This window comes from Pseudochaenichthys georgianus, chromosome 10, assembly GCF_902827115.2.
Source record: "Pseudochaenichthys georgianus chromosome 10, fPseGeo1.2, whole genome shotgun sequence".
Lineage (NCBI taxonomy): Eukaryota > Metazoa > Chordata > Actinopteri > Perciformes > Channichthyidae > Pseudochaenichthys > Pseudochaenichthys georgianus.
Window position 1 is genome coordinate 20,632,694 of NC_047512.1, and position 25,815 is coordinate 20,658,508.

The window sequence follows — 25,815 nt, forward strand, 5'->3', positions numbered from 1 at the left end:
ACATATCCGTATTTATTTATTTCTCCAAGTTATGTTTTTGTGTGCACTGAGGAGTCTCGAACAGGCCTTTGTTTAATCATTTTAAGATTGGCTTTAATCAATGTTTGAAAATGAATTCTTCATATATGATAAATGAGAGGTAACATTTTATTTATGGTATTATTTCCACATATTTCTCTCCATTCTTCCTTCTGCCAACGGTGTCGCAGTTTCTCGTCTCTCCCATTTTTGTGCTTAGGTGGGGTTACGCATGGGTTAGAGTTTGCGTGGAGGACCGCACGTTTTCCCGTCAAGTTAGTATTTTATAAATCGCAAACATTGCGTAGAAACTGGCGTACGCCATTTTTTGAGTGGATATCCCTTTTATAAATGAGGCCCCTGGTGAGGTAAAGGACTCCGAGTGTTTAGATAGTTAACTTCTCTGTGGGTCTCAAACGGTTTGGTCACCATTTATGTAAACACATATTTCCATTTGAGGGGGGAGTGATTAGTAAAATATGCATGAATAATACAAATAAAATGTTGACTAGGTGAAAAAAGGCAAGATACATTTTTAAAACTTGTTGAGAGCTAAAACTAGTCTTTGCTGCTGCCTCAAAGAGGAGCAGAAGGAGGGAGAGGAGGTAGACAGGAGAAGCTGGTTCAGGAGCACAGACACACTCACACATATAAATGAACCAAAAACAAATAAATAAACAATGTTTTTTCATATTGGATATGGTATGTTATTGGTTATGGCCATGTTCTTATGATTTTATGATTATTTAAATGTATACAGTTCTGTTTCATATGGGTGTAGTCTCTTTATTTCCCCCTCAAAGAGCATGCCCCCGGACCCCCCAATAGGATTTGAGGTCCACCCCCACTTAAAATATGTTCACATGAACGGGTTCCTAAATAGATTTGCACATTTTTTTAGATAGTAACCCATGTCCATATGTTTATTTTTGGCCAGTAGATTTTAACTAGAGGGCTATCACGATGGGCAGCAATGCTGTAAATATTGACAAATAAATCCAGCAAAATGGCACACAAAACTGGTAGTGGCCTGGCTGGGTGTATAATTCCCGGCCTGACTTATTGTCCCAGTCCGCCCTGCCTTAGAGGAATATTTTTCAAGTTTTTAATACTCTTATCAACATATGAGTGGACAAATATGCTTTATGCAAATGTTTGTTTATTATCATTGGCACAATGGGGTGTAACGGGATACGTATTCGTATCGAAATTATTCGGTATGGGGCTGGGCCCTTCGGTTCGGTACACATGTGCGCGTGAGCAACTTTTTGGAAGTAATCTCAGGTGCTGCGTTGCAGCATTCAGTATAATTTGCTCACATTGGGTTCAACGCGTCATTTCATTGGACGAGAGGTAGGGCTGCTCAATTAATCGTATTTTATTCGCGATTACGATTATGGCTGGCAACGATTACGAAAACAACGTAATAGAAATAAAACGATTATTTTTTTATTATTATCATTACTTTTTATTATTATTATTATAATATATATATATATAATTATTACAATTATTGACCCAAATAATCGAGCTTATGATTTTTGCCATAATCGAGCAGCCCTAACGAGAGGCATACTATGAGAGCTGGTCACAGGGATGCGTTCAAATTTAGTCAGTAATTTGAGGAACTGTCGAAATGGCGAACGCAGATAAAGTTGAGCTCAAAAATCCTCCAGCATCATTGAAGTCTCCGGTTTGGGAACATTTTGGTTTCGCAGTTACGTACAAGGATGACGGACAAAGACAGGTGGACCGAACCAAAGCTGTTTGTCGGCATTGTTCAACTAAAATTGGTTACGCGGCTGGCAATACATCAAACTTGCACACTCATTTGAAAAGGCATCACCCGAACGTGAATATCACCGGTACCAAAAGACTGAAGTGCAAACCCAACTCCCACTAGCATGTAAGCCTCCACCACTTTCAAAAAATTCAGACCGAGCCAAAGCTATTACAAACGGCAAATATCCTTATGTTGCCATGTTAGCAAAGCGCTACCTGGCTGTATCTGCTACCTCTGTCCCTAGCGAGAGGGTGTTCTCCACAGCAGGAGACATTAGAGCCAGCATATCTGCCCTTTCGGCAAGCAATGTGGACAAGTTAATTTTTCTTAAAAAAAACATGAAAATACAATGACAAGCAAGTCCAAATGTCAAACTGGCTGCTTAGCTACTAGTACAGTACAGTTCAAATACAGATTATTTCAGTTCATCGAAATGCTGCACCTTAATGCTTACCTTTATTTTGTATTTACAGGGATGCAAACTTGTCACCTTTCGGCAAAATTCGCTGTTTTGAATCCAAAATAGGTTGTTTGTATGATTCATGTAGATCTGCAATAAAAACAATTTGGGGTATGGGGGGGGTTTGGGACCCGGAGTAATCTGTGGCCACGAGCTGTTATGTGCCATCATGACACGTATGGTGTTCTTTTTTTATATATTATAATGAAGCGCGAGCTGTGTGCTCGAGTCGTCCTGCCTGTCGGCTCTGCTGCTCCGCCATGATGGTCTAGCTTCAGCAGCTACATTACCTACGGGTGCGTTCGTTAATATTAACTGTGTGGTCCGGAGTCACTGTGGCACAGACTGGACCGCTGGTGAACAGCTGTTAGAACGGGCCGTTCAGGTGTTCAGAGCAGAGCTCCCTGTCAGAGCGGCAGAGCGTGATGTGCACTGAAAAGTTTTTCTGTCGCAATATTATTTAATGAATCATTGAGCTAGCGAACTAGCATACATTGTCACTATCTGCTAACGGTAGCTTTAGGCTTCGTTTTTTAATAGTTTTTTTCATAGGCTATAAACAGAGGTGGTATAAGTATAGATATTGTACTTGAGTAATAGAAGCACTCAGATCTTGTACTTGAGTAAAAGTAGAAGTACTCGGATCTTGTACTTGAGTAAAAGTAGAAGTACTCAGGTCTTGTACTTGAGTAAAAGTAGAAGCACACACCCTGTCTACTTCTTTGCACTGAGCCAGTTGCTCAAACAGACAAGCCTGTTTACAGGGTTGGGAGGGTTACTTTGTAAATGTAATCAGTTACTGATTACTGATTACATGGCTCTGAAAGTAATCTGAATACAGTTACAGTTACGTGTAATCAGATTACTTATAGATTACTTTTGGATTACTTTCTTTTTCCATCACAGATGGATGTTTTGGTGAACAGGAGACACAAAAAGCAAAAGGAAACTGAACGTGTTTTTACCGTTTTAATGGCTTATCAAGAGCACAACTAAAACACAACATCTGAAACGATGTAACAACATAATACACTTTTTGGGGATGCAGCTTGTGAGGAGTGAAGGACACGGCTTAGAACGGGCGTGTCGCCTTCTGTCCTGCCAGTGTTGGCAGGACATTAATTAAAATGTCGAACTCGGACTTAATTTTAAGGACATTTCGGCCAGGGGTTTAGAGCTATATTTGTTTAAGCACCGGATTGGCAAAACAGGAGAGTGTGTGCACCAGTCTGCCTTGATCTATGTATTCATGTCTGTGACTTTCAAAGTATTTGCTGCCCACAGCTGTTTTATAGAATGAAAACCTCCTTCACTTCTTGAAATCTCTGCAGCACCAGGAGGCAGCGGGAGGGTTAACTCAGCCTCTGAGAAGACGAGCGTGCCGCGCAGTGCCTTTCACGCACCGCCTTCACTGTGTATACCTTCAGAAATAATCATTAGTAAGGCTAAAGACTAAAGAGCGACCGCAGGCTGATGTGTTGTAACCACAAACACCTATACACACACACACACACACGATTTAAACGCAGACTTTTGTTCCTCCATGTTTCGTTGTTATTGTTTCACTGAGCGAGCGGACCCGCGATTTTTTTTTTAAAACGCTTTTTTGGTCCATCTGCGGCGGCTCTGATGATTCGAATCGGCTGTACCGTACTAGTAATGAATATTACATGTTGAGAGGAAATCTTTCCACCAATAATTCCAATAAGTAATCCAAAATGTATTCACTTCAGGTTTACGAAAGTAACTGTAATCAGATTACTCGTTTTTCAAATGTAACGCGAGCTGAATACAGTTACTTGATTTTTGTATTCTGATTATGTAACGCCGTTACATGTATTCCGTTACAACCCAACCCTGCCTGTTTACAGTTGTCGGCGAAATGCCGCTCCTCTGTCTTCATAACAGTCAAAGCATGAGACTGAAGTTCTCCCCTAGGGTCAAAATAATGCGCTGTGATGTGCAGTCGACACGTTGGATGCGATCCAAATTATCTAACGCAGCCCCTCGTCCTCCACAATGTTAAGCTGTAGCCACCTATTTAGCTATCGCTGTTGAAAGTTTGCTGCTCGTAGACGCCGTGTCCAGGCGTCTCCCCGGCAAACTTTCAAGCGTGGTCTGCCGTAAGCGAGTGGCAGGAGCGGGGCTGTCAGCATCAGCTGTGTGCTTGGCTTGCTGTTTAAAACACCTTTTTTGTATCCATATCTCTCGCTATAATCTCCCACCATCCAACTAACAACAACAACAACAACAACAACAACAACAACGTCAAGCATTTGGGCTCTGAAACTACGGGGCGGGCCGAGGACAAATACACATGCGTTAATCGCACGTTAAAATAATTAGTGGCGTTAAAAAATGTTACGCCAGTAAACGTGGTAACTTGACAGCCCTACAAAATAGCCAAACAAAATAAGTTTGTGGGGGTTTTGACCATATTTTCTTTTAGGGCCGCTTTTCTCTTTTCCTGACCCATATATGAATATAGGCAAGGCAACCCTCTTGTGATGATGTAGAAAGTCCCTGAAAAATGTAGTTTTTTTATTTTTTATAAACTTGTGTTATTGGTAAATGGTTATAGTCAAGGTTATATTCATGTATGTTGAAAATGTATTATCAAACTCAATTTTGAAACTAAAATCCCAATTCTGAAAACCAAATGAACACAACACTGTTGAAATGAAATGTGATCAATCAAAATGAATTAAACAAATGTCATGAGATTTGAATATTATAGTATATTCAGTCGATGTTAGGTGACATACAGGAAGGGATGCAACAAGAGACATGGCAACAGTGGCGTCCCTTGTTTAAAGTAGAGGTGGGTGGGGGGGGTGGTTGGCTTTTGTGTCTCCATTAACAACAGTAGACCAACTACGAGGAGCAGTCATGCAGCAAACATGCCCCACTTGCCCCGACATATACAATCATAGGCAGTCAGTGCACTCAAACGCACCTTGAATCTGTGGGTCGCTGACGCGTGTCGGAGCATTAAGTGCGGTAGTGTTGTCACGATACCAACATTTTGGTTTCGATACCGATACAAAGTCAAGAATTGCGATTCCGATTCTTTTTCGATACTTTTCTTAAAAAAAGGGAAACACGGAATATCGGCTTTAAAATTAGGAATAACAGATGATTTTAGCAGTCAGAACAACTAAAGCAGCAGTGTTACTAAGAACAGAAACGCCAAAGAGTCACATCTAATATAAATATATATAAAAGCATTTATTTTAATTGTGTAGCAGTGAGTTTAACATTTTGGCAGCACTGTTGAGCATTTTGAAAATGTATTGTCATGCCTCTGTGCAAGGCTTAGTCTTTCTATCTTTATAGCCACTGGTGTAAAGTAACTAAATTAATAAACTCAAGTACTACTTGGGTACAATTTTGAGATACTTGTACTTTATTTAAGTATTTCAATGTTTCTTTTGCTACTTTGTACTTCTAATCCACTACAGTTCAGAAATAATGGTGTACTTTTCCTCCACTACATGTATTTAATCCCTTTAGTTACTTCACAGATCTGGATGAATGATGTGAAATATAATCAAGTGTTGAATCAGACTTTAGTTCCACCTGGAGTAAATCCACCAGCTACCCTGCAGTCTACAAAGTACTTCAGACTAGCTGCACCTTCACCAGCTACCCTGCAGTCTACAAAGTCATTCAAACTAGCTGCACATTTACCAGCTTTGAGAACACTTTCATGATCAATCATTATAAAACATCATATATATTATTCTGAAATGGACCAATCTGCACAATGACTACTTTTACTGTCGCTACTTTAATACTTTTACTTGAGGAACATTTTGAATGCAGTACTTTTACTGTAACAGAGTATTCCTACACTATGGTGCTTCTAGTACAAGACCTGAGCACTTCTACTTTTACTGTCGCTACTTTAACTATATTTTGATGATAATACTTTTGTACTTTTATTTGAGGAACATTTTGATTGCAGGATTGTTCCTACATTCTGGTACTTCTACTTTAACTCAAGTACAAGACCTGGGTACTTCTACTTTTACTCAAGTACAAGATATATACTTATACCACCTCCGTTTAGCCTATGGAAAAAACTAATAGAAAACGAAGGCTAAAGCTAACGTTAGCAGATAGTGATGCTAGTTTGCTAGTTAAGTTTGCTCAACGATAATATTGCGACAGAAAAACTTTTCAGTGCACATCACGCTCTGCCGCTCCGACAGGGAGCTCTGCTCTGAACACCTGAACGGCCCGTTCACAGACTTCTGGCGTCTTTTGTGTCAACAAGCCGAGGCGCAGCGGCAGTTGCACTCCCACTTGCAGCCATGCTTCTCGTTTTCTCACATGCTCTGGCAGCTAGTGCGTGGCCGCGTGCACGAGAGAGGGGAGGGACTTAGAACGTGCTTGAGAGGAGCGGGACTGCAGGCACGGCTGCAGTGCAGGGAGTGGAAGCAGAGCGCTGAACACACACGGCTCTTATTAAAACGGCGCTTTTTCACGGGAGTACTTTCCCCCGTCATTCTTAAAGTACCGATACTAATGAAACGGAGGAATCGTACCGTTTTTAACGGCAGGGTATCGCGGTACCTTTCAAGTATCGGTACACCGTGCAACACTAAAGTGCGGCGTGGAGAAGATCGGATGTGAAAGAATTGGAAGAGGTCAAATGCAGCTAGTTGTAGTGGAGAGGAGACCTGTGAAGTTTGGACCTCAGCTCTCCTTTGCCCCTTTTTCTGTGTGTTAAGTTTTCAAAGTTAATGGTTGCCATAGGTTGCTTAGAAGTTGTAACTACACTGGGATGTGTCAACAGACAGGGTTCCTCTGAAACAAGATTACAACATTAGCATGGCCCGCTCTTTTAGTAGAATACTCAAATATTGTTCTTGGATAGCTCAAAAGGGGCCCCATCATGTTCAGGGTGTGAAATGTCATCTTAGGGCAAACATTTCAAAGTGAATTGAGGAACCCTGTTAACCAATCAGCTTTGTTTGTGTGTGCAGTACATCTGGGTTGAACTTGTTAGTAATTTCCTGCTTGACAGTATTACTAGGAAACTTTTCGGTTGGGTGTGCCTGCCCAAGTGCAGCTTCCCACTGTGTCACATCATGATTGCACTGTGTATGTAGCCATGGCAACAATTTAAGCAATACAATGACGCACACACTACCCTGCATCTCCCCAGTTTTTAAGGTTCACTGGCCAGACGTTTTCATGTTTCATATATATCTCGAAACAACACCCATCTTTCCTCCAAATACACATTAGGAATAATGTGCTCTCTTTTACAATTACATCACCCTCCATCTCCAACCCCACTTTTATGGGCTCAGAACAGTCTCATAATACACACATGCACACAGGAGGATTCACACTTGTATTTCATGATCCGCAAAAGGATTCAAACTTGTATTTCCGGATCCACACTTGTGTTTTTCAATGCACCCCCAAATGTGTTCCGTTTCATATACATGTAAATAAAATCCAAATACGGAAAAAAGTTTTACATATGTACTTTTGATCCTCACATATTTTTTTTTCGTTTAAAACCTCTGAACCTGCTAATACAAACCACTTTCTGTGCACGGATCGCTGTGCATTCGTGTGTGGGTTTTTTGAGACTCCCCTGACGGTCAGCCGATTCGTACTTGTATTTTTTTCTATCTATCGCCAATCAGATGTCTCCTTCATTCTAAGCCAATCATATGAGCGCGCCCCCACGAGGGTATGATTTCTTGCGTTCATGACACCCAGGCCCTAATCTGTCCCCACTGACTACTCCTCCAGAAATATTACAACCCCAATACCCCCTTTTACCCATAATGCAACAGAACACACCCAGAAAAGTGCAGTCGTCCCACATCCATCTTAACACACAGGTCATTTCTTTCCTCAGTGGTTTTATGGGATTATTTCCTGTGTTATACATTTGATAGGCATACAAATAACGTTGTATGTTTAGTTTGGCAATGTACAAAGCGGTGTAAATTATCTATAGATCGGCAATTCACTTTTTTATTAATATTCTTTCTTTACTTTGTTGATGTTGCAATCCAGCTTTATAGGCTTTCTTGCCTTTTATAACGAAGGTCCCTGGCCAGTCCCCAGCTGCTGCTCAAACCGGCAGACATGGCCGAGACAGAATCAGAACCATTGGACCTCTCTAACAGGCAGGGCGTGACACTAATTCTTGCCTGGAGATCACTGATAAATAACTCATGTTGACAACACAGAAATATATGTAAATCCAGCTTATGTTGGACTTTAAGACCCCCAGTCCATTCATTTGAACACATTTGATTGCAAAGACGTTCTCAAAGTTTAAGGGCAGTTTACTGCCCAGTGGCTATAATCCTGATTTAATAAGAAAACCTTACTAGTGTGTCTCACAGACTTTTTAATTGTTTAGCATCATGGCCGATCTCAGTGCTATCTGTGCAGCCGTAACAATACATTTTAGGTTGTTCAAGTTATAACTGTATAGGGCTATGATTATCAGAGAGATGTTGCCTACCGGATATATTCTACTGCAACTAATATACCATGAAACATTAAGGCTTTTGTTCTGTGATGATGAATACTAAAATATATGCATACCTGTAGACAAATTAGTATTTTACAGGAATGAAGCTAATGCAGGATATAAGATTTACTTGTAATGATGGGGTGTTATTCACCATTGTAAATCAAGCCCTAAGACAAATACAAAACATGTCACATCCTTATCACATTTGTAATTATATCAGTATACAAACAATAATTGTCCCCATTGTACAGCCCAGCCATTAAACTATTGTTTATCAATCAAACACAACACAACTGTTGGTACTTCACTGAAAACGTGGCCTCTCTGTTTTCTGTCAGTCTGCATTTACTTAGTTGTCTTGCTTTGATTGACATAATCTCTCTCACCACCCTTAGGACCTGCTGCCTCAATATGTGTGTGGGGCAGGTGCTCACACACACAGAAACACCAGCAGTGTGTGACTGTCTCATTATATCGCTGTCAGTGTCACAAGCCAAATGCATCTGCTGATTTGTGTTCTCTTAGGCTGTCTGGTCCTAGAGACAGAGCCCATTCCCTGTCCTCCTTATTTCTGCCTCTGCCTTCAAGGCTGTGTACTAACGCTCCCTCTGGAACACTTAGGCTCAACGTGCGTGTGTATGTGTGGATGTTTGCATGTGTGGATGTTTTGTAAAGGGCTTCGTGTTGGCACTGGAGGGGGTTTGTCCTGCAAAGAAAATTGCAAAGAAGCAATCAGTGCATTGTGTTTAATTTCCTAATTTTATAAATATCCTCTCACTTGCAAATTAGCAGTTTTAATTTCCACCAACACCTAGCATAAACAAATACAAATTACATTTTGTAATGTCAACTTTTTTTCAACTTAACCCTAATTGTGTGGATTATTTTTCAGTGTTGTTAGGGATCAATGTCACTGACACGTGTACAAATCTCTATGAATGTGTACACACATTCATAGAGATTTTCATGATGGTATACTTGAGCAGCGTAATGATTTAGTATAATTGTTTATGGACGGTCAGTGTATTATATAATCATATCATGCTTTCTTTTTACAAAATATTCTTTAAAGGGGACCTATCGTGCAAAATGCACTTTTGTACATCTTTTATACATGAATATGTGTCCCCGGTGTGTCAGGGAACTCACCAAGTGTCAGAAAACACAATCCTCTCTCTTTTCCTCCATACCCAAATCTCTAAAAACGGGGCTGCAACGGATCTGATACAGACTGATACAGATTTGAAAATTCTCTGACGTCAGGAAGGAGGAGCTCCGCCTATATGGCCAACTCTCCACCTATCAGGGGAATGTAGGGTTGGGCCACGGCCGGCCATTGCCGCTCAAAAGCGCTGGAGACGCTGTAGTACATATGCCAGGCCTGTAAGTGGCGCTGTAGTCTGCCACAAAAGCAGTGAAGAAGACTTCCCGCACATGGTTACCATGGTTGCCCTTCTGTTTATTCTCTGCTGTGGCTCTTTTTCTCCCTCCCCGAGGCAAGCGTTTGCTCCCGCTGCTGTAATTCAATGCAATCCCTCCCCGTCGAGGCAAGCACTGTAATGCTCTCCGGTAGTCCACCAGCAGATGACAAACCCCCACCTCTCCGGGCTCTTCCAAGGAACGAGGGGACCGTGCGGCAGAGTTTCAGTTCGCCGGTCAAGATGTCCGTTAAAGTTGAAATCTTCCGGACAAAATTAGAAAAGTGCCAGTCAAAGGTCTTCTTTGTTATTTATTGAGCTTTAAAACAAATGAATAATGACTCTATATAATAATATAAGAATAAAACACGGAGGAGGGAGATCTCTTTTTCTCCCCCTCTTCTGACAGCCCAGCAGCTGATCTCAAAGCACGCTCCCCTCTCCTGCAGGGGGGCGTGGTCAGCTGCAGCTCACAGAATCACCCCCCTGCAAAAACAGGGCTGGAAAGAACAAATAGAGCAAAATGAGGCATGGCTAAAATGTATGTTATATAGGTATGGCCCTACAATATATTGTTCAAATATAGCATGATATAGGTCCACTTTAAGTTGATATATGATATACATGTAATTCAAATCTAACACAAAGTCAGTTTTGAAAGAGTTCTGTCTCAATTGATGCTTACCAGTGAAAAACAGTTGCAGATAAACAGTTACGTCTTTTGATACATATTTTTACAGTCAATGACATTTGCTGTATATCTGAAAATATTCTCTTTACTATTGAGGTATTAAATTCAGCTATATTGTCCAGCTGTATAAACAACCAGTTACAATACTTTGCTCAATAGCATTTGCTCACATTTATTTAACGGAGGCTTTGGTACTTTTAAACTAATTCTGAGGCGATTCACTGTTGCCTTCATGCTTCCTCTCAGACAGAGACACAGTTCAGGCCCGTTTGACGCCCTCGAAGACAGCCGTGGCTCTAACACTCTAACACTGTGGTGAATTTATATATGAGTAGTAGTACATGTATTGTCAACTGTACACATGGGTTGAAAAGCGGAACTGAACACTTTACACACATTTTTCTCTTCCTTCGCATTTATGTCTATCACTGTCTTCCTCCTTCCTCATATTCAGTTTCCTGAGCGATTATTTCCCACAATCCTCTGTGCCCGCTGTTAGCTGTATATTTCCGTTCTGTGGGCTAGTAGCACCACAACAGCTGTGTGTGTCTGTGTTTCAGCCCCTGTCTGTATGCATGGGTAAGTGGGCTGTTTAATGGCAGCTGTGTAAGCGGAACCATCCTTCCCTTGAATGCTCTCCACATAATCTAAGTGCCTTTTTCTTTCTCCCTCCTCTTTACCTATTCTCTTGCTCTCGATGAACCTGTCCATCTGTAGCTGTTATTTTTTATTTTAGGCAGCCCACATTATTGTAGACAATTGCACAGGAAGGCTTAATTACTACTAGGGATGCGCTGATCGTTATCGGCCGATATTCACTCTCTGCCGATCGATCGGTGCGCTCTCTATAAAGGCCAATCAGGAGAGCCGATCACATGACGTCAAATACGTGACACTTTTCTCTGTGCGCGGCAAAACAAGCTCACCAAAATGGCTTCACCAGTCTGGCAGTATTTTAAGGTGTCCGAAAAAGACCGTAAAATAGCGGTATGCAACGTGTGTGTGAAGCAGAAATCCTGATACTGATTCCGGCGATCGGCCCCAAAATTGGCAATCGGAGCATCCCTAATTACTACACCAAGGTTATGAGAAAACCTATAGAGAATTAGACAAAATAATACATACCCTTTTGGTGTTTGTTCAGTGATCTTTTGAATGTGTGAAGACTACTCTTTGCTGTGTGTGTGTGTGTGTGTGTGTGTGTGTGTGTGTGTGTGTGTGTGTGTGTGTGTGTGTGTGTGTGTGTGTGTGTGTGTGTGTGTGTGTGTGTGTGTGTGTGTGTGTGTGTGTGTGTGTGTGTGTGTGTGTGTGTGTGTGTGTGTGTGTGTGTGTGTGTGTGTGTGTGTGTGTGTGTGTGTGTGTGTGTGTGTGTGTGTGTGTGTGTGTGTGTGTGTGTGTGTGTGTGTGTGTGTGTGTGTGTGTGTGTGTGTGTGTGTGTGTGGCAGCAGATCCCACTTCAGCCTTCATTCATTGCCTTTCTCAACATCATTTATTTCCTTTAAAACATGACATTGTTTGTCAAGGCTGTCAGCAGGTGTTCACACACACAAACAAAAACATTTTGATTGATAGAAAAGAATAAAGCATTAGTCATTCTTTTGTGTGAAACTTTAGTCAGTCTAGTAATGACACCGGAAGCATGGCTACTTTCTGGCCTTGCTCTTAATGGGATCTTTTACTATTCTAATTTGAGTTTTAATGAGACTATAAAAGACTTTTGATGTTGCAGTAGTGGCTCCCTTAAGAACTTTTTAGGGCATGTGTGAATGTTTTAATGACGGTCGTAGACGTCTCTGCTGGGTGTTCTAGGAAACACTAATGGTTGTATCTAGACACCAAAGATATATGCGTTTACACCAGCCGGATCCACATGATGCAAAGCAGATGTATCGCAGTAAGCTGTAGGAATGTTCTGTCCTATGTTTAGTTTTCTAGACCTATTTTCGTTTAGAGCTTTGAGGCAATGAGCAAACTGGAGGTAAAAGATACACAATCAAATACATTTTGACTCTCGCTGACAACAATAAGTGGAGCTTTTAAGAAAATGGGATGAAACAATCTAAGTTGCAAAGGATGTCACCAGATATATTGCTATAATGTGCCACTTTACACTTTTAAGCTGTTTAGGTCTATACTTTTACTATTTATATTAACCTCAAAGAGAAGCGCACTTTTCAGAGAATATTAGATAGAAATATATATCATCGGAATATAAAGTATACGGGAAAACACAAATTCAGCAAATAAACACCCGAAGTTATAGAATAGTAACTATGAAAAAAAAAAAAATACACTATTTGATCACTTTGATTGTGTGTGCTTGCTCTCACAACACGGCAGGAGTCCTCTACAGGTTGATGAGTTCGGTGTAATAATAATATGAATATCTTGAATTGTTAAAGTTGCAGATACCTACAATCATGTTTATTATTTTCTCTTTTGGTCTTGTCTTTGCTTCAACAAGAAACTTGATCTTCATTCAACTTGGATTCAAATTCAATGATTTCATCTCATCAACTGACTTTATAATATCTGCGAAGCTCTGTTTGAGTAAACTGATAAATGAGATCAACAAGCAGCAACGCCACAACAACCCGTTTAAACCGTTTGAAGTTTAAATTCAGTTTCAAAAAGCTTTTCCTACCTGGAGTTGTTTTGTCTACCAACAGACACACACAGGCTAATGCACCTTTCCTACACAGGGACAGCATCAGTGAATAGCACTGCTTTGACCTCTCTGCCTCTGGGACCGACCCCCCCAAGGTTAACTCCTTTTGGATTTATTGTACGTTGTTTACGTAGTGAGGCACTTGGAAGTGTCTTGTGACTTTTGCTTTCCACTGTCAAAATATGTGGGAAAAGTATTGACTTGATCTTGTAATACTAGGCCAGCTTTCAATCAAGAACTAAATGTGGATATTGTCGTACTTTAACTTTGATAAGGTTCTTGGAAGCAGTGTTTTTCTCTTCAGGCTCATCCCCTCTACTTCGTAACCTTAATATTGGTTCTGAATGATATATCTGTTATTTGCCTAGCTTGGACTTTGTCAGGGCATGTGCTTGAGTTTCTGCTAACATTGGGTTTCCTATGGGCACATTAGTAGAGCTAGCCTGACACCTTGTGGCCAAGAGATGCAAATGTATTTTACATATATTAGATTTGGCCATTTCCACTATTGAAAAATGTATTAATGTCTCTGAGCCTTTGACTGATCAGTGTTGACTGCTGATCTGCTGCCTATTGGTCACTCGTGTATTTAAGACCTTTGATTTCCTCAACTTTAACTCCAATTTAATGAAATGAATTCTCTATAAATGTGTATCAATGACTGCATTCAGTTATGACAGTGATTTGTTGATGGCGTTTCCTTCTGTCCTACCGTTAATCTCCTATGAACTCTGTAGACAGTTTCTTGGATCTGTTTCCTGTTTTATTTAATTTCTGTCTAATTGATTCTTTCTCTTTTTCTCCCTCAATCCGTTTGTTTGATATTCCTTCCCTTCCATTAAATGTTTCTCCCCATCATCCGTTCGTCCCTTATAGAAACTCAAACGCCTGATTCCTGACGAGGTAGGTTTGTTATTGCGTTCGACCATCACATATGTGCTTGACTTGTCCATTTGTCCGTGTTACCTATAACTCAACTGACAATTATCCATTTCCTGTCATGTTCACAATGTCTGCCACACAAACCTTATCCACAATAACACAAATGTTTTTAAGTGTGTGTTTTGTCCTGTGCTGTACTCACACCACACTGTATGTGCATGCTTTGAGGATGCACTCATGGAGGATGCCAGTCATACTTATATTAACAGATTATTATTCATGAATCTTTTTCCACGGTCACTGTCAGAATGTGCCAAGATTACATGTATAACCAAAAATGTCTGTTCTTCAACACAAGGTTTAGCACATTCATCAAAAAATGAGTGTTATGCTCTGCTCGTGCCAGCGCTCACTGCATGTGTGAAATGTCTGTTGTCAAAATGTTTGACGCCTTTAATCCCTAATCCTCGTCTCACTTTGTTGAAAGGTTTCTACTGTTTTATTACTAAACATAAAATACTAAAACTCATTTACAAATAGCCCTAATGCATTTTACATTTGTTCATTTATTTAACATTGGGCGTTGATTAGGGATTGCCAGCTTGTTGTGTGTCCTTACAGTGATGCTTACACGGTTTGTTTTTCCCTCCGACCCCTTTCCTCTAACCCGTGTCATGTCGTCTGATAATCCAGTTGGAGCGTTTCACCAGCATGAGGATGAAGAAGGACAAGGAGAAGCCCGGCCCGGTCCCAAGTCAGCGGCACTCTTCAGCGGCCAACTACGAGATCAACGCTCAGAGTGCCATGCTGCACGATCTTTCAGATGAGTCTGTCCTGGACCTGTTCGAACAGATGCTGGTGAGAAAGACTGTTGGTTTGTGTGGGAAAGAGTCAGCTTCACCATGTCCTGTGAACAGCCATGGAAACGTGTACATTGTATATTCCTCTCAGTTACCTTCATTATTTCTGTCTATGCTCCCAATATGTATGCTTTAATAACACACATGTGAAGTACTTCCTTTAAACACACAACACACATTTCTTGCGACTTAAATGTTTACATTTATAAAAGTTATGACATTATCTAATAATTCTCCTCATTATGTTACTTAGCACATCCAAACCTTGCACTTTTAAACTTCTGTTAAAGCATCCACTGTCATCTCACTGGGGGCTTTATATCCCTTGCCTTTAATTTAGTAAAGACTAAAAGGAAAATATGTCATGAAATACAAAGTGATTTTCATTTTAGTATGCATTTTCTGTTTGTTAATTGCATGAGTCTACAGATGAAAATGTCATCCAACCGTATTTGTCTCTTCTTCTAACTCCCCTCCTCCGGTCTTTCTTCAGGTGGATATGAACCTGAATGGGGAGAAGCAGCAGCCTCTCAGGGCAAAAGACATTATGATCAAACGAGAGATGGTCTCCCAGTACCTCCACACGTCTAAAGCGGTCAGTACCAAAATACACTTTGCTTATACAGAGTGCTGCAGGGAATACACAGACCGCTTCATGCAAGTTGTTGTTTTTCAGCACTCAGAAGAACTAAATGGTTGGGCCTTTACATGCCGTATGGGTTTTCTCATATTTATTTTTAAAACCAAAGTGATAAAATATATGAAACCAGAAGGATTTTTTTTTAGGCTAAATAAGAAAAGTGATCCGATCATACAGTGACACTATTATATTTGTGGTGGCGTTTTAATCCACGTCTACATTTAATAGCCACTTCTCTGTCAGGGTTGTGGGTTTTATATAATATATATTTATATATATTTTTGACGCGCCTCTCTTTCTTTCCAAACTAATTTAGCGGAGATCGTTGTTCAGACGAGATCAGCTTTATTAATTGATCCAAACGGCATAGAAACAGGAAGACACATTTCCTCGCTTCATAGTAACTCAAAGTGATCAGTATCAAAAAAGAACAAAAAGAGCACGGTCAAAAGACTTTACTGCTTCCCCGTCTCATCACAATCAGCTGTGTCCCATTGTCCTGCCATATATAGGCATGTAGACATGCATATATACCTGACGCACATTTGGTAACAAATAAGTGAGCCTTAAATTAATATCTTTTAAACCATAGGGTGACTCACACAAATAAATGATTAAGAGTTTAAGCTAAATCCATATATAATTATTAAGCCTAACATTCAAACCATAATGACTAAATGAAAATGGCTCTAACAATATTTGATTACTCAAATGTGGAGTCAAATGCCTTGACTCTGTGGTCAGGGATCCCTTTGCTTATAGAGTTGCTGACTCAAGACTGCTTTGTTATAGACATTATACAAATATATTCCCTGGTGAATGTAGAGTCACAACCAGCATTAGAAAGACCAGCTACCATTGGGTAAATAAAGCAGCAGGTGTAAAATAATCCAAAATAGTGAAAGAGAGTAGCTAGAAGGACCTATATACGCAAGCACAGATGGTTCCTAAGTTAATTTAACTGAAATAAGCCTATTAACAGAAAATACTGCGCACAGTACCCTTGAAATCTGCTAATCAAAATGTCAATTTAGGCTTGAATGTTGCCCTAGGGCCCGACCGCGTGCTTGCTTGTAAAGAGAACACCAATTACAACCTGTAACAAGATGCATATAAAAGCAAAAAACAAAGTGATTTTGTGTTTGTTGATTAGGGTCAAAACCAGAAGGAGAGCACCAAATCAGCCATGATGTATATCCAGGAGTTAAAGTCAGACTACAGAGACGCACAGCTGCTGAGCTGTCTGGAATCTCTGCGAGTCTCACTCAACAACAACCCCGTCAGGTAACACACACACACACACACACACACACACACACACACACACACACACACACACACACACACACACACACACACACACACACACACACACACACACACACACACACACACACACACACACACACACACACATACACATACACATACACATACACATACACACACACACACACACACTGATATCCAGGTACACACAGTGTCTATTCAAATAACACATCAAACCAGATTCATGCAATAACTCCTTGAACTGTGTCAATCTCCTTGTGTGAACTCGAGGCCTCGACTCAATTGAAACTTCACTGATCTTTAATTATCGCCATGTAACTTGACAGAACTTAAGCAAAGAAAGAAAATAAGCATTGCAGTGTCTTCAGGTGCAAAGGTGATATCATCCTATTTACATATGATTCACTTGCTAATTAAGAAGCTTTTATTTTAAAAAGCTGACTTAAAGGTAGCAACATTTTGTTCCTCACACAGCTGTGGTAGATATGGCCCTACATTTTTTTACGATTACAATATTCTAGAAACATATAAATATATTATTAATTTACAACACATCACAACAAAATGGCAGACGGCAATGCAAGTTCAGTTACTTACACAAACCACTGTTTAACCACGGTGTCAGCGATTCTTCTGTATGAGAGAGAGCCTACAGGCTACAGCGTCAGCTACATACACAACATAACAAGTTATCATTTAGCCAACACATGCGTCATTAAAAGAAAACGACATTTGAAGTTTACTTTAACACCAGAAATTCAAGTACTTCATGCTAGTGCTACTCAAATGATACATGCCTAAAAGGACTTTAAGGTTAAGAGTAGGTTCAGTAGGTCTTTGTCACAATTCACGCAGTATCTCTCTCTATTCAGTACGTTCAAAGGAGTACCAAGAAGGCAACAAATAATGCTTTAGCTGAAATGTAAACAAAAAAACACTTTTACATTTGTATTATTATTTCTAACAAGATAATGTCAATGTTAAAAACTACCAAATAGAAAGTGAGCCATAAAATGTGAAATTATGAAAGTACAGTGTATCGATCATGTCCTCTCATCTCTTCCAGTTGGGTGCAGAACTTCGGAGATGAGGGGCTGGCCCTGCTGCTGAATCTGCTTAGAAAACTACAGGACGACAAAGAAGAGTGCTCGTGAGACATTTAAACCACACGATAAGCAATTTGACTCTTTGGCAGTGTGTTTGTAATGTCTTTTTTGTATCTTTTCTCCACAAACTAGACACATCGGAGTGAAATGTCAACACGAGATCATCCGCTGTCTAAAAGCCTTCATGAACAACAAGGTAACACAATGTATTATTAATTGCATAGAAATACTTCATTCTGTCTTTATTATGGTTTACATTGTTGTTGCCTGTGGTCTATTACTTGTTACAGAACAAGTAATAGAATCATTCTAAGCCCATGTTGTGTCCTATCTGCAGTGTAGCACTTCTTCCACTAGAGGGCATAAAGTCAATGTGACCAACTTGGCTGTTCAATACATGCTGTCAATAATAACTCTTGTGCTTTCATTTTTTTTATTTGTGAATGCAACCAACACTAGATAATTAGCATAAATATCTCAGGAATCTATCACATTTAATAATTACACATCATTTTAATAAGTGTAAATGATGTGGAGCCTGCAAGAGAAAATTCCATTCTGATGTAAACACTATCATTTTAAACATGAAAGGCTGATCGTTATCTTGCTTATTTAGCTTTCTCTCATCATCACACTTTCTTTCTGTCTTTAGTGCGGCCTAAAATCCATGCTGGAGTCAGTGGAAGGGATTCCTCTGCTGGTCAAAGCCATCAACCCCCGGGTGTCTCACATGATGGTGGACGCTGTCAAGCTGCTTTCTGCCATCTCCATAATGGAACATCCTGAGAACCTGTAGGTGTTAGGGAAATTCTGACGTCACCATGTCCTTAATATAATGTGCAGAAATGATGACCCTGGAAAAGCAATTATTGTTCACAGTTCAAAGTCTAATATGTTTTCTGTTGGCAATTAGGAATAATCCAGCATTTAATATTTATCACTGAACATACTTTTGTCTCTTTCACCTGTATGTCAGGTTTCAATTAAAACTGTCAAGCAAAGCGACAGAATGCACTTTTTTCTGCATTCATTATTTTCAAGGTAAATGTAGTATTTGTGTATTAATATGTGATGTAACAACTAGAGATGCACCTAGTCTGGCTACTGAGCCGATACACATTTTTAACTGGTGAGTGTTCTTTTGAATCAAGTCAAAGTCAACTTTATTGTCAATCTCAAAATATGTTTTTACACACAGAAAGATCAAAATACTGTTTCCCAAAGTCCCGAGGAATACAAAAAACACACATTAAAAGTACAAGTACACTCAATATTTACAAAAAAACACAAAATAACCGTTTACTTAAAGTAAGCAGGATAGATATATATATATATATATCAAAAAAGATGATGTACATAGTGCAAATGAGAGTGCAAAAAATAACTGAATAGCATCTTTAAAAGCCATTTCATCCTGCTACAACAACTACCTATACTTATTGCCCGCTCACTACTAATGATACTAAAGATTGATTAAGCTATTAAGCTAAGTCTATTTCCTTTCTTATCCAACATGTGAGACACAGAGCTCCTCACTGTCCATGGAGCACATAATGCTGGAAAGGTGATTATTTCTCCAACAACCTAGAGTGGCCCCATTTCTGGAGAGACATTGTAACACTCCCACACGGTCAACATGTTCTTTCATTTGTATACAAACCACATGTGCATGCCGCTACCCATTGTGCTCCTTCATCCTCCCTGAGCCAGCCAGCGGCTCGGTATGCCAGCGACTGCTTCAGAGTCTGCCTGCAAATAACTGCACATTTATCGGGTGCTAAACTGATGCACAAAACAGATCAACTCAGACACTGCCATGGATGAATGTCAGCTCATTTGCCAATAGGCTGAGGGCAACTTGGCATGCCTCTCTAGTAACAGCATATAGCGATGTTTTATATCCGATGCATAATTGTCTGTTTTTGTTGCAGTCATGAGCGTGTTTTGGAGGCCATCACAGAGGAGGCAGAGAGACAGGACATCGAAAGGTTCCAGCCTCTCCTTTCTGGCATGAGAAATCACAACATCGCTCTAAAGGTGCACATCCACACGCACTTTACCAATTATAAATCCCCACATGTATTCTTGTTGATAAAAGACACAGACCCAATTGCATTTGATAGACAGCCCTAGTCAATGCAATCTGCCCTGTAAAAGACTGACTCAGCAGATACCTTCGGCCCGTCCACACTACAGGTTCAAATAAAGCTTGGAGCTGGGCGTGTCTGAAGCTCGACCAACAACCAATCACATGAATCTCCCGCCCCTGAGACACAAGCAGCGGTTTGATTGGCTAGAGCTTGTACTGGCATATGATTTGATTGGCTGACGCTTCCACCGAAAGCTTCAGAAGCTTCAAAAGTTGAACATTGCTCAACTTTTGCAGCCTGAAACGCCAGGAAAGCTCCGCTCTGCTTCCCACAATGCAGTTCGGCAAAAAGTGACGTCACCCCATTCAAAGTGAATGGGCAGACGCGTTGGAAACCATTTTTGAAGCTGTCGAAGCTGTAGTGTGGACAGGCCGTTATTGTGTTTTGTATTATAGTTCTCATATTTCCAGTTAGTCTTAATTGTGAAGCTAACTTTCCGGCGTGTTTTCAACAGGGTGGCTGCATGCAGCTAATCAACGCCTTGATAAGCCGCGGAGAAGAGCTGGACTTCAGGATCCATATTCGCTCTGAACTGCTGAGATTGGGACTCAGAGAGCTGCTGACGGTACAGGAAAAACTCTCTTTTGATGTTTTCAAAGTGACTCTCTAACAACACAACAAGTACTTACTCTTCATGTCTCTCTCTCTTGATGCCTCTGTTTTGCTTATGCTGTGAATTTTTTTCTCTCAACTGTCCTGACTCAATGTTTGTCACATTCTCCCTGTCATTCTCCCGCTTGCCTTTTCATTGTATCCCATCGCTCTCTCTGCAGGAGGTGCGGAAGATAGAAAACGAAGAGCTGAGGGTGCAACTCACCGTGTTTGATGAGCAGGCTGAAGATGACTCTGAGGACCTCAAAGCGCGTCTTGATGACATCCGCATTGAGATGGAATATCCTTCCACTGGGCAAAATGTTCCCTCAGGGTCAACGTTTTGACCTTGAAAATCTATATACGTGGTTACGACATAACTTTGCATGCTTGTGTTTTCGCTTTTACTTTATTTGCTAGTGTCAAAGGAATAACTTATAATGTTTTGAAAGAATATGTACAAACAAATAGGAAATAGCAATGCGCGTGTCCTTTTACTATAAAATTAGTTTTTAAGGAGCAATCCACACAAAATCTGATTTCTCTAGTTATAAGCCCGACCCCTTACTTTGTGCCTTTTTTTTCGTAACAGAAATGAATATTTTCATACTTGATAAGCATAATCTTTCAGGCTCTAGGGGCAGTGTAACCCTGTCTGACTTTTTTTCAGCCAAATCCGTCTTTGCCAATTAGCAGCTCACAGACATTTGCTACTCATCTGCAGTGCGGTAAAAACAGCAAAACATCCAACCACTGGTGGACTTTGACATTGCTTTGCTGCAGGTCAGAACCATCTGTTCTTTTATTTGTGTCCAGAGAAGGGTCAGTCCAATGACTGCTAAGTTGTGTGCAGCTCAATTCTTCTCCAATATGATCTCCACCTTTTAAACGTTTATGTCCATCATGATGTTGTCCTGGTTTGACAAAAAGCATGTTTACAGATTAAGATTTAAAAGGACTCTCTTGTGATCTTTATCACACAACACTTACTGTTTGAGGCTATTTGACTCAGTGTGACATCCAGGATGGACAGGGATCTTTGATAGAAAGGCATTCTTACTACTACAGCACACTTTGATTAACAGCTTAAAAAATGATTCAAACAACTCCTGTAATTCTGTGTGCAGTCTGTGGCTTGCAATAATATGTTTCAACACCAGGTGTCTCCAAGGGCTACCCAACACAGTGTAAACACAGTCCTACTGCAGCATTGAATAACCACGGAGGTCAAATTCATTTTGAAACCTAAACATATTTGTGTGATATAACGGGTAGTGGTACAAGACATGTTAGGAGGGATTAAAAGCCTGGTCTCTAGTTCACTGTACATTCTGAACTCAAACATGATATTCAGTGTTCAGGTTTGTTGCCTTGTAAATGGTGTATATACAGCAAAAGTTACTGCAAGACTATTCAGAATAGTCACTTTGTGTTAAAGATGTTGTTTATATTTAAAAAAAAATGTAGAACTCTTTTATTGTATTATGTTAATTAAGCCTTAACTGCTTTTGCTTCACTGATGTGAGGGAAGTGTTTGAGATCCTAGTCAACACAGTGAAGGACTCCAAGGGAGAAACCCACTTCCTGTCCATGATGCAGCACCTGCTGCTAGTCCGTAATGACTACTTGGCCAGGTAACACACAGACATGTACACACTCATACATGTCCACACTCACAACTGCACCGACCCAGCCATTCACCTATTAGAGCTGAAATGGTGATATAGGTTTTGTGATGAGACTACATACATTCTATCATTATCATACGTTAAATCTCATTTGTGGGTGAACATTACAATAAGGTTAATTATTCAAATGGTCTGAATAATTGTGAATTCAGAGAAACAGTGCATGTAGCAAAAGGCAAATATGCAGAGATTGACTCTAGAATAAGAATTCAGATTCCCAATTGCAGCCATATCATAAAGACAGTAGTCATGTCACAGTCACTGGCAATTGATTTTGCAGTTTCAATGCAGTCCCATAAAAGTACAGCAAAACAATCAAGGCAAAAGGAATTAGTCCTCCTCTCCCTTCTCTCAGTCCAGTCCTCCATTTGCTGTTTGTCTTCAAGAGCACCGTTCAAAGGCTGAGAAATTAATACATGCAAAGAAGTCCAATTCCATTTTAATAGAAATGAACACCATCACCTCTTATCACCAGAAATATGCTAATGTCTCTCCCTGTGTCTTCCAAAGCCCGTGGGGGTTTAGCTGGGGAAACAGAGGAGGAGAGAAGAGTGAATAATTGAATGACAAGACGGGGATAGAATAATGTTAAGGAAGTGGAGAGTTGTACGGCATAGTGTTTGTTCGCACATTTGTACACGCATGTCCACTTTCACAGTCAGCAACACTCGAGAATAATGTTTGCTTTACTGAACATCACAGAAAACAGGCAAACACTCACAACAGCCTGCCCAGGCATGCACACATTTGATGTTGTAGTGTTGATGGTCAGCGTTGCCTTGATGCTATCAGACAGGCAGGAAATTGTGGTTTATTTTTAACACAGTTTGGGGAATAAATTGTGAGGCTTGAATAGGTAGGTTGGACCAAACAAATGGTCCCAGCTGAGGTCTTTTTGACCTCCCCTCTCTTCCATCCCTCCCTCTTTCCTGTCCTGCTTCCTCCATCCAGGTGATCTGTGATCCACAACAGAGGTGGTCTGTAATGGACTCCTCAGAGAGACAGGAAGTGAGGGGGAGGGAGAGCTGTATCGTGGCAGAAAATACCTCTTGATAATTACAGTGATGAGGAGAGAAGCGAGGTGGAGGGCGAGACTATAATGAAGAAGAAATTGAGAGTTGAAGCAAATTGCTAGGTAGATGTTGAGGGAATGAGGGAGAGACGTACAGGGACAAGGAGGCTTTGCCTCTGTGTGGGAATGAATGAAAGAGCACCTGCTGATTTACTCTTACAGTTTCTCAAGCTCAAGTGGAAACGGTTGCCTGAGGATCTAACAGAATACTTAAATGCACTTAAATGTATTTCCATACCTCTAGTCATGCACATACTAAGCATGCACACAGACCGCAAACAGCCTTATAGATTTAAAAATGTAATATGTGTTTTATAATTTTTCAAAATGTGTATATCCTCAGGCCTACCAACCACATTTCTCCTATTATATCTAATAAGTAAACATGGTCAGGCTTGTATTAAATGCCAGCTGTTGGATGTAGCCAAACAAACATCTATTCCAGTTTTACAGAAAGACACTAGATGTCTCTCTTGCTCCACGGATAAATCTAAGCTTTACAAAAACAACAACCTTGAAGTATATTGAAGGAGTGGAATAAGTGTTAGACAAAGGCAGAATGAATAAGAGAGACGAGATGCAGGGAGACAGAATAAATAAAGTATTGAGTTTGTGACTCTGAGAGCATCTAATGAGGTCAGGGAAAAAGAGACCTCCAAAATGGAGTGTCTGTGTGAAGCTGGTTTGATCAGACACAGGGCGCTGGACATACACCAACACACTCTCAAGAACACAGTTGCACACAATCAATCATTGTGACAAGAAACTCAAACTGTCATGGTCACACAGACAGCCAATCTCAGTAGCAGACAGAGACAAAGTGACGAAGCATGTGTGTTCACACAAATGAACCTCCTTTCATCTCTTCAGTCCCATGCCCCGCTCAACATTATGTTCTTATTAATGCAGGCTACACTGGTATAGAACAAATATTTGTTATAAAACATTTGCTATAAATGTCATTGTGGTCGAAACATGTGAAGTATGGTGTAGAAAGTGACACTTTCCTTTTCCCCCCAGCATCACATACTAACTGTCGTCCATTGTTTTTCCATCCTTCTCATCATCTTCCCATTTTCTCTCTTCACTTCTTTCTCTCCGTCTTCTAATCCATCTCTCTGTAAATCTGTCACTCTCTCCATCCTGCAGGCCCCAGTACTACAAGTTGATAGACGAGTGTATTGCTCAGGTTGTGCTTCACAGAAATGGAGCGGACCCGGACTTCAAGTGCCGTAGCATCGGCTTCAACATCGAAGGCTTGATAGGTGAGTTTCATGGACCAGAAAACACATGTGATATTCCGTTTCCTTTTCTCAAGTATACAGGACACCTTCTGGCTCATCAACAAACACCCTGAAACATGTAGAGCCATATTTATTTTCACAGTCATTAAACTTCAACACCATGTTTCACTTCTGGCCAGCCCCACCCACAAACCCTGACATGATTATACCTGGCCTATGTGATTTAACCTTGGTCATAATACAGTGTATAATTCCATGGTTGTCAATTGTGCAGTTGTACAGTACAACCACAGGGTGGAGCCAGAGTGGAAGAGTGTACCTTTGAGCTGAATTGTGCTACAGGTTTTACAGGTTGGTGGTAAAATATGATCTTTAGCTAAGGGTGTGATTTTACTATATGGTAGGTGAGATTCATCTGATATCTCCAACGTTTGATCCCTGACACACAATTGGTTTTATGTAAACTCTCAGGCGCTTGTGGTGAATGTATTAATAGAAACGGGTATGAATTCAGCAAGGCCCAGGTACATGTGTTCATGTGCCTTTTTAATAGGTTCACAAGGTTTTGAATTGGGCATCAAAGGTGTGATTATTCCTCCTTTTCAAACGGGCCATTTAAAGATCCTGTCCTGATGTCCTTTCAACTGGAGTAAAAAGGACCATTTTAGAGAGTTCTTCTTGATAATAAAATAGGCTAGGCTTAAGCAGTTTGAGTTAATCAAATCAAGTTGAGTACTTTC

General features: G+C 40.4%; 1 protein-coding gene across 1 annotated transcript in view; it reads left to right on the forward strand.

The window, feature by feature from the left end:
• Positions 1 to 25,815, forward strand: part of LOC117453322 (protein diaphanous homolog 1) — a 52,843-nt gene that overhangs the window by 16,877 nt on the left and 10,151 nt on the right. The window contains exons 2-13 of the mRNA XM_034092133.2: positions 14,429 to 14,455; positions 15,128 to 15,292; positions 15,788 to 15,889; positions 17,088 to 17,218; positions 18,291 to 18,374; positions 18,463 to 18,526; positions 18,983 to 19,122; positions 20,262 to 20,367; positions 20,935 to 21,045; positions 21,254 to 21,372; positions 22,589 to 22,705; positions 24,981 to 25,096. Coding sequence (XP_033948024.2) covers positions 14,429 to 14,455; positions 15,128 to 15,292; positions 15,788 to 15,889; positions 17,088 to 17,218; positions 18,291 to 18,374; positions 18,463 to 18,526; positions 18,983 to 19,122; positions 20,262 to 20,367; positions 20,935 to 21,045; positions 21,254 to 21,372; positions 22,589 to 22,705; positions 24,981 to 25,096 — 1,282 coding nt within the window. The remainder of the gene's footprint in view (positions 1 to 14,428; positions 14,456 to 15,127; positions 15,293 to 15,787; positions 15,890 to 17,087; positions 17,219 to 18,290; positions 18,375 to 18,462; positions 18,527 to 18,982; positions 19,123 to 20,261; positions 20,368 to 20,934; positions 21,046 to 21,253; positions 21,373 to 22,588; positions 22,706 to 24,980; positions 25,097 to 25,815) is intronic.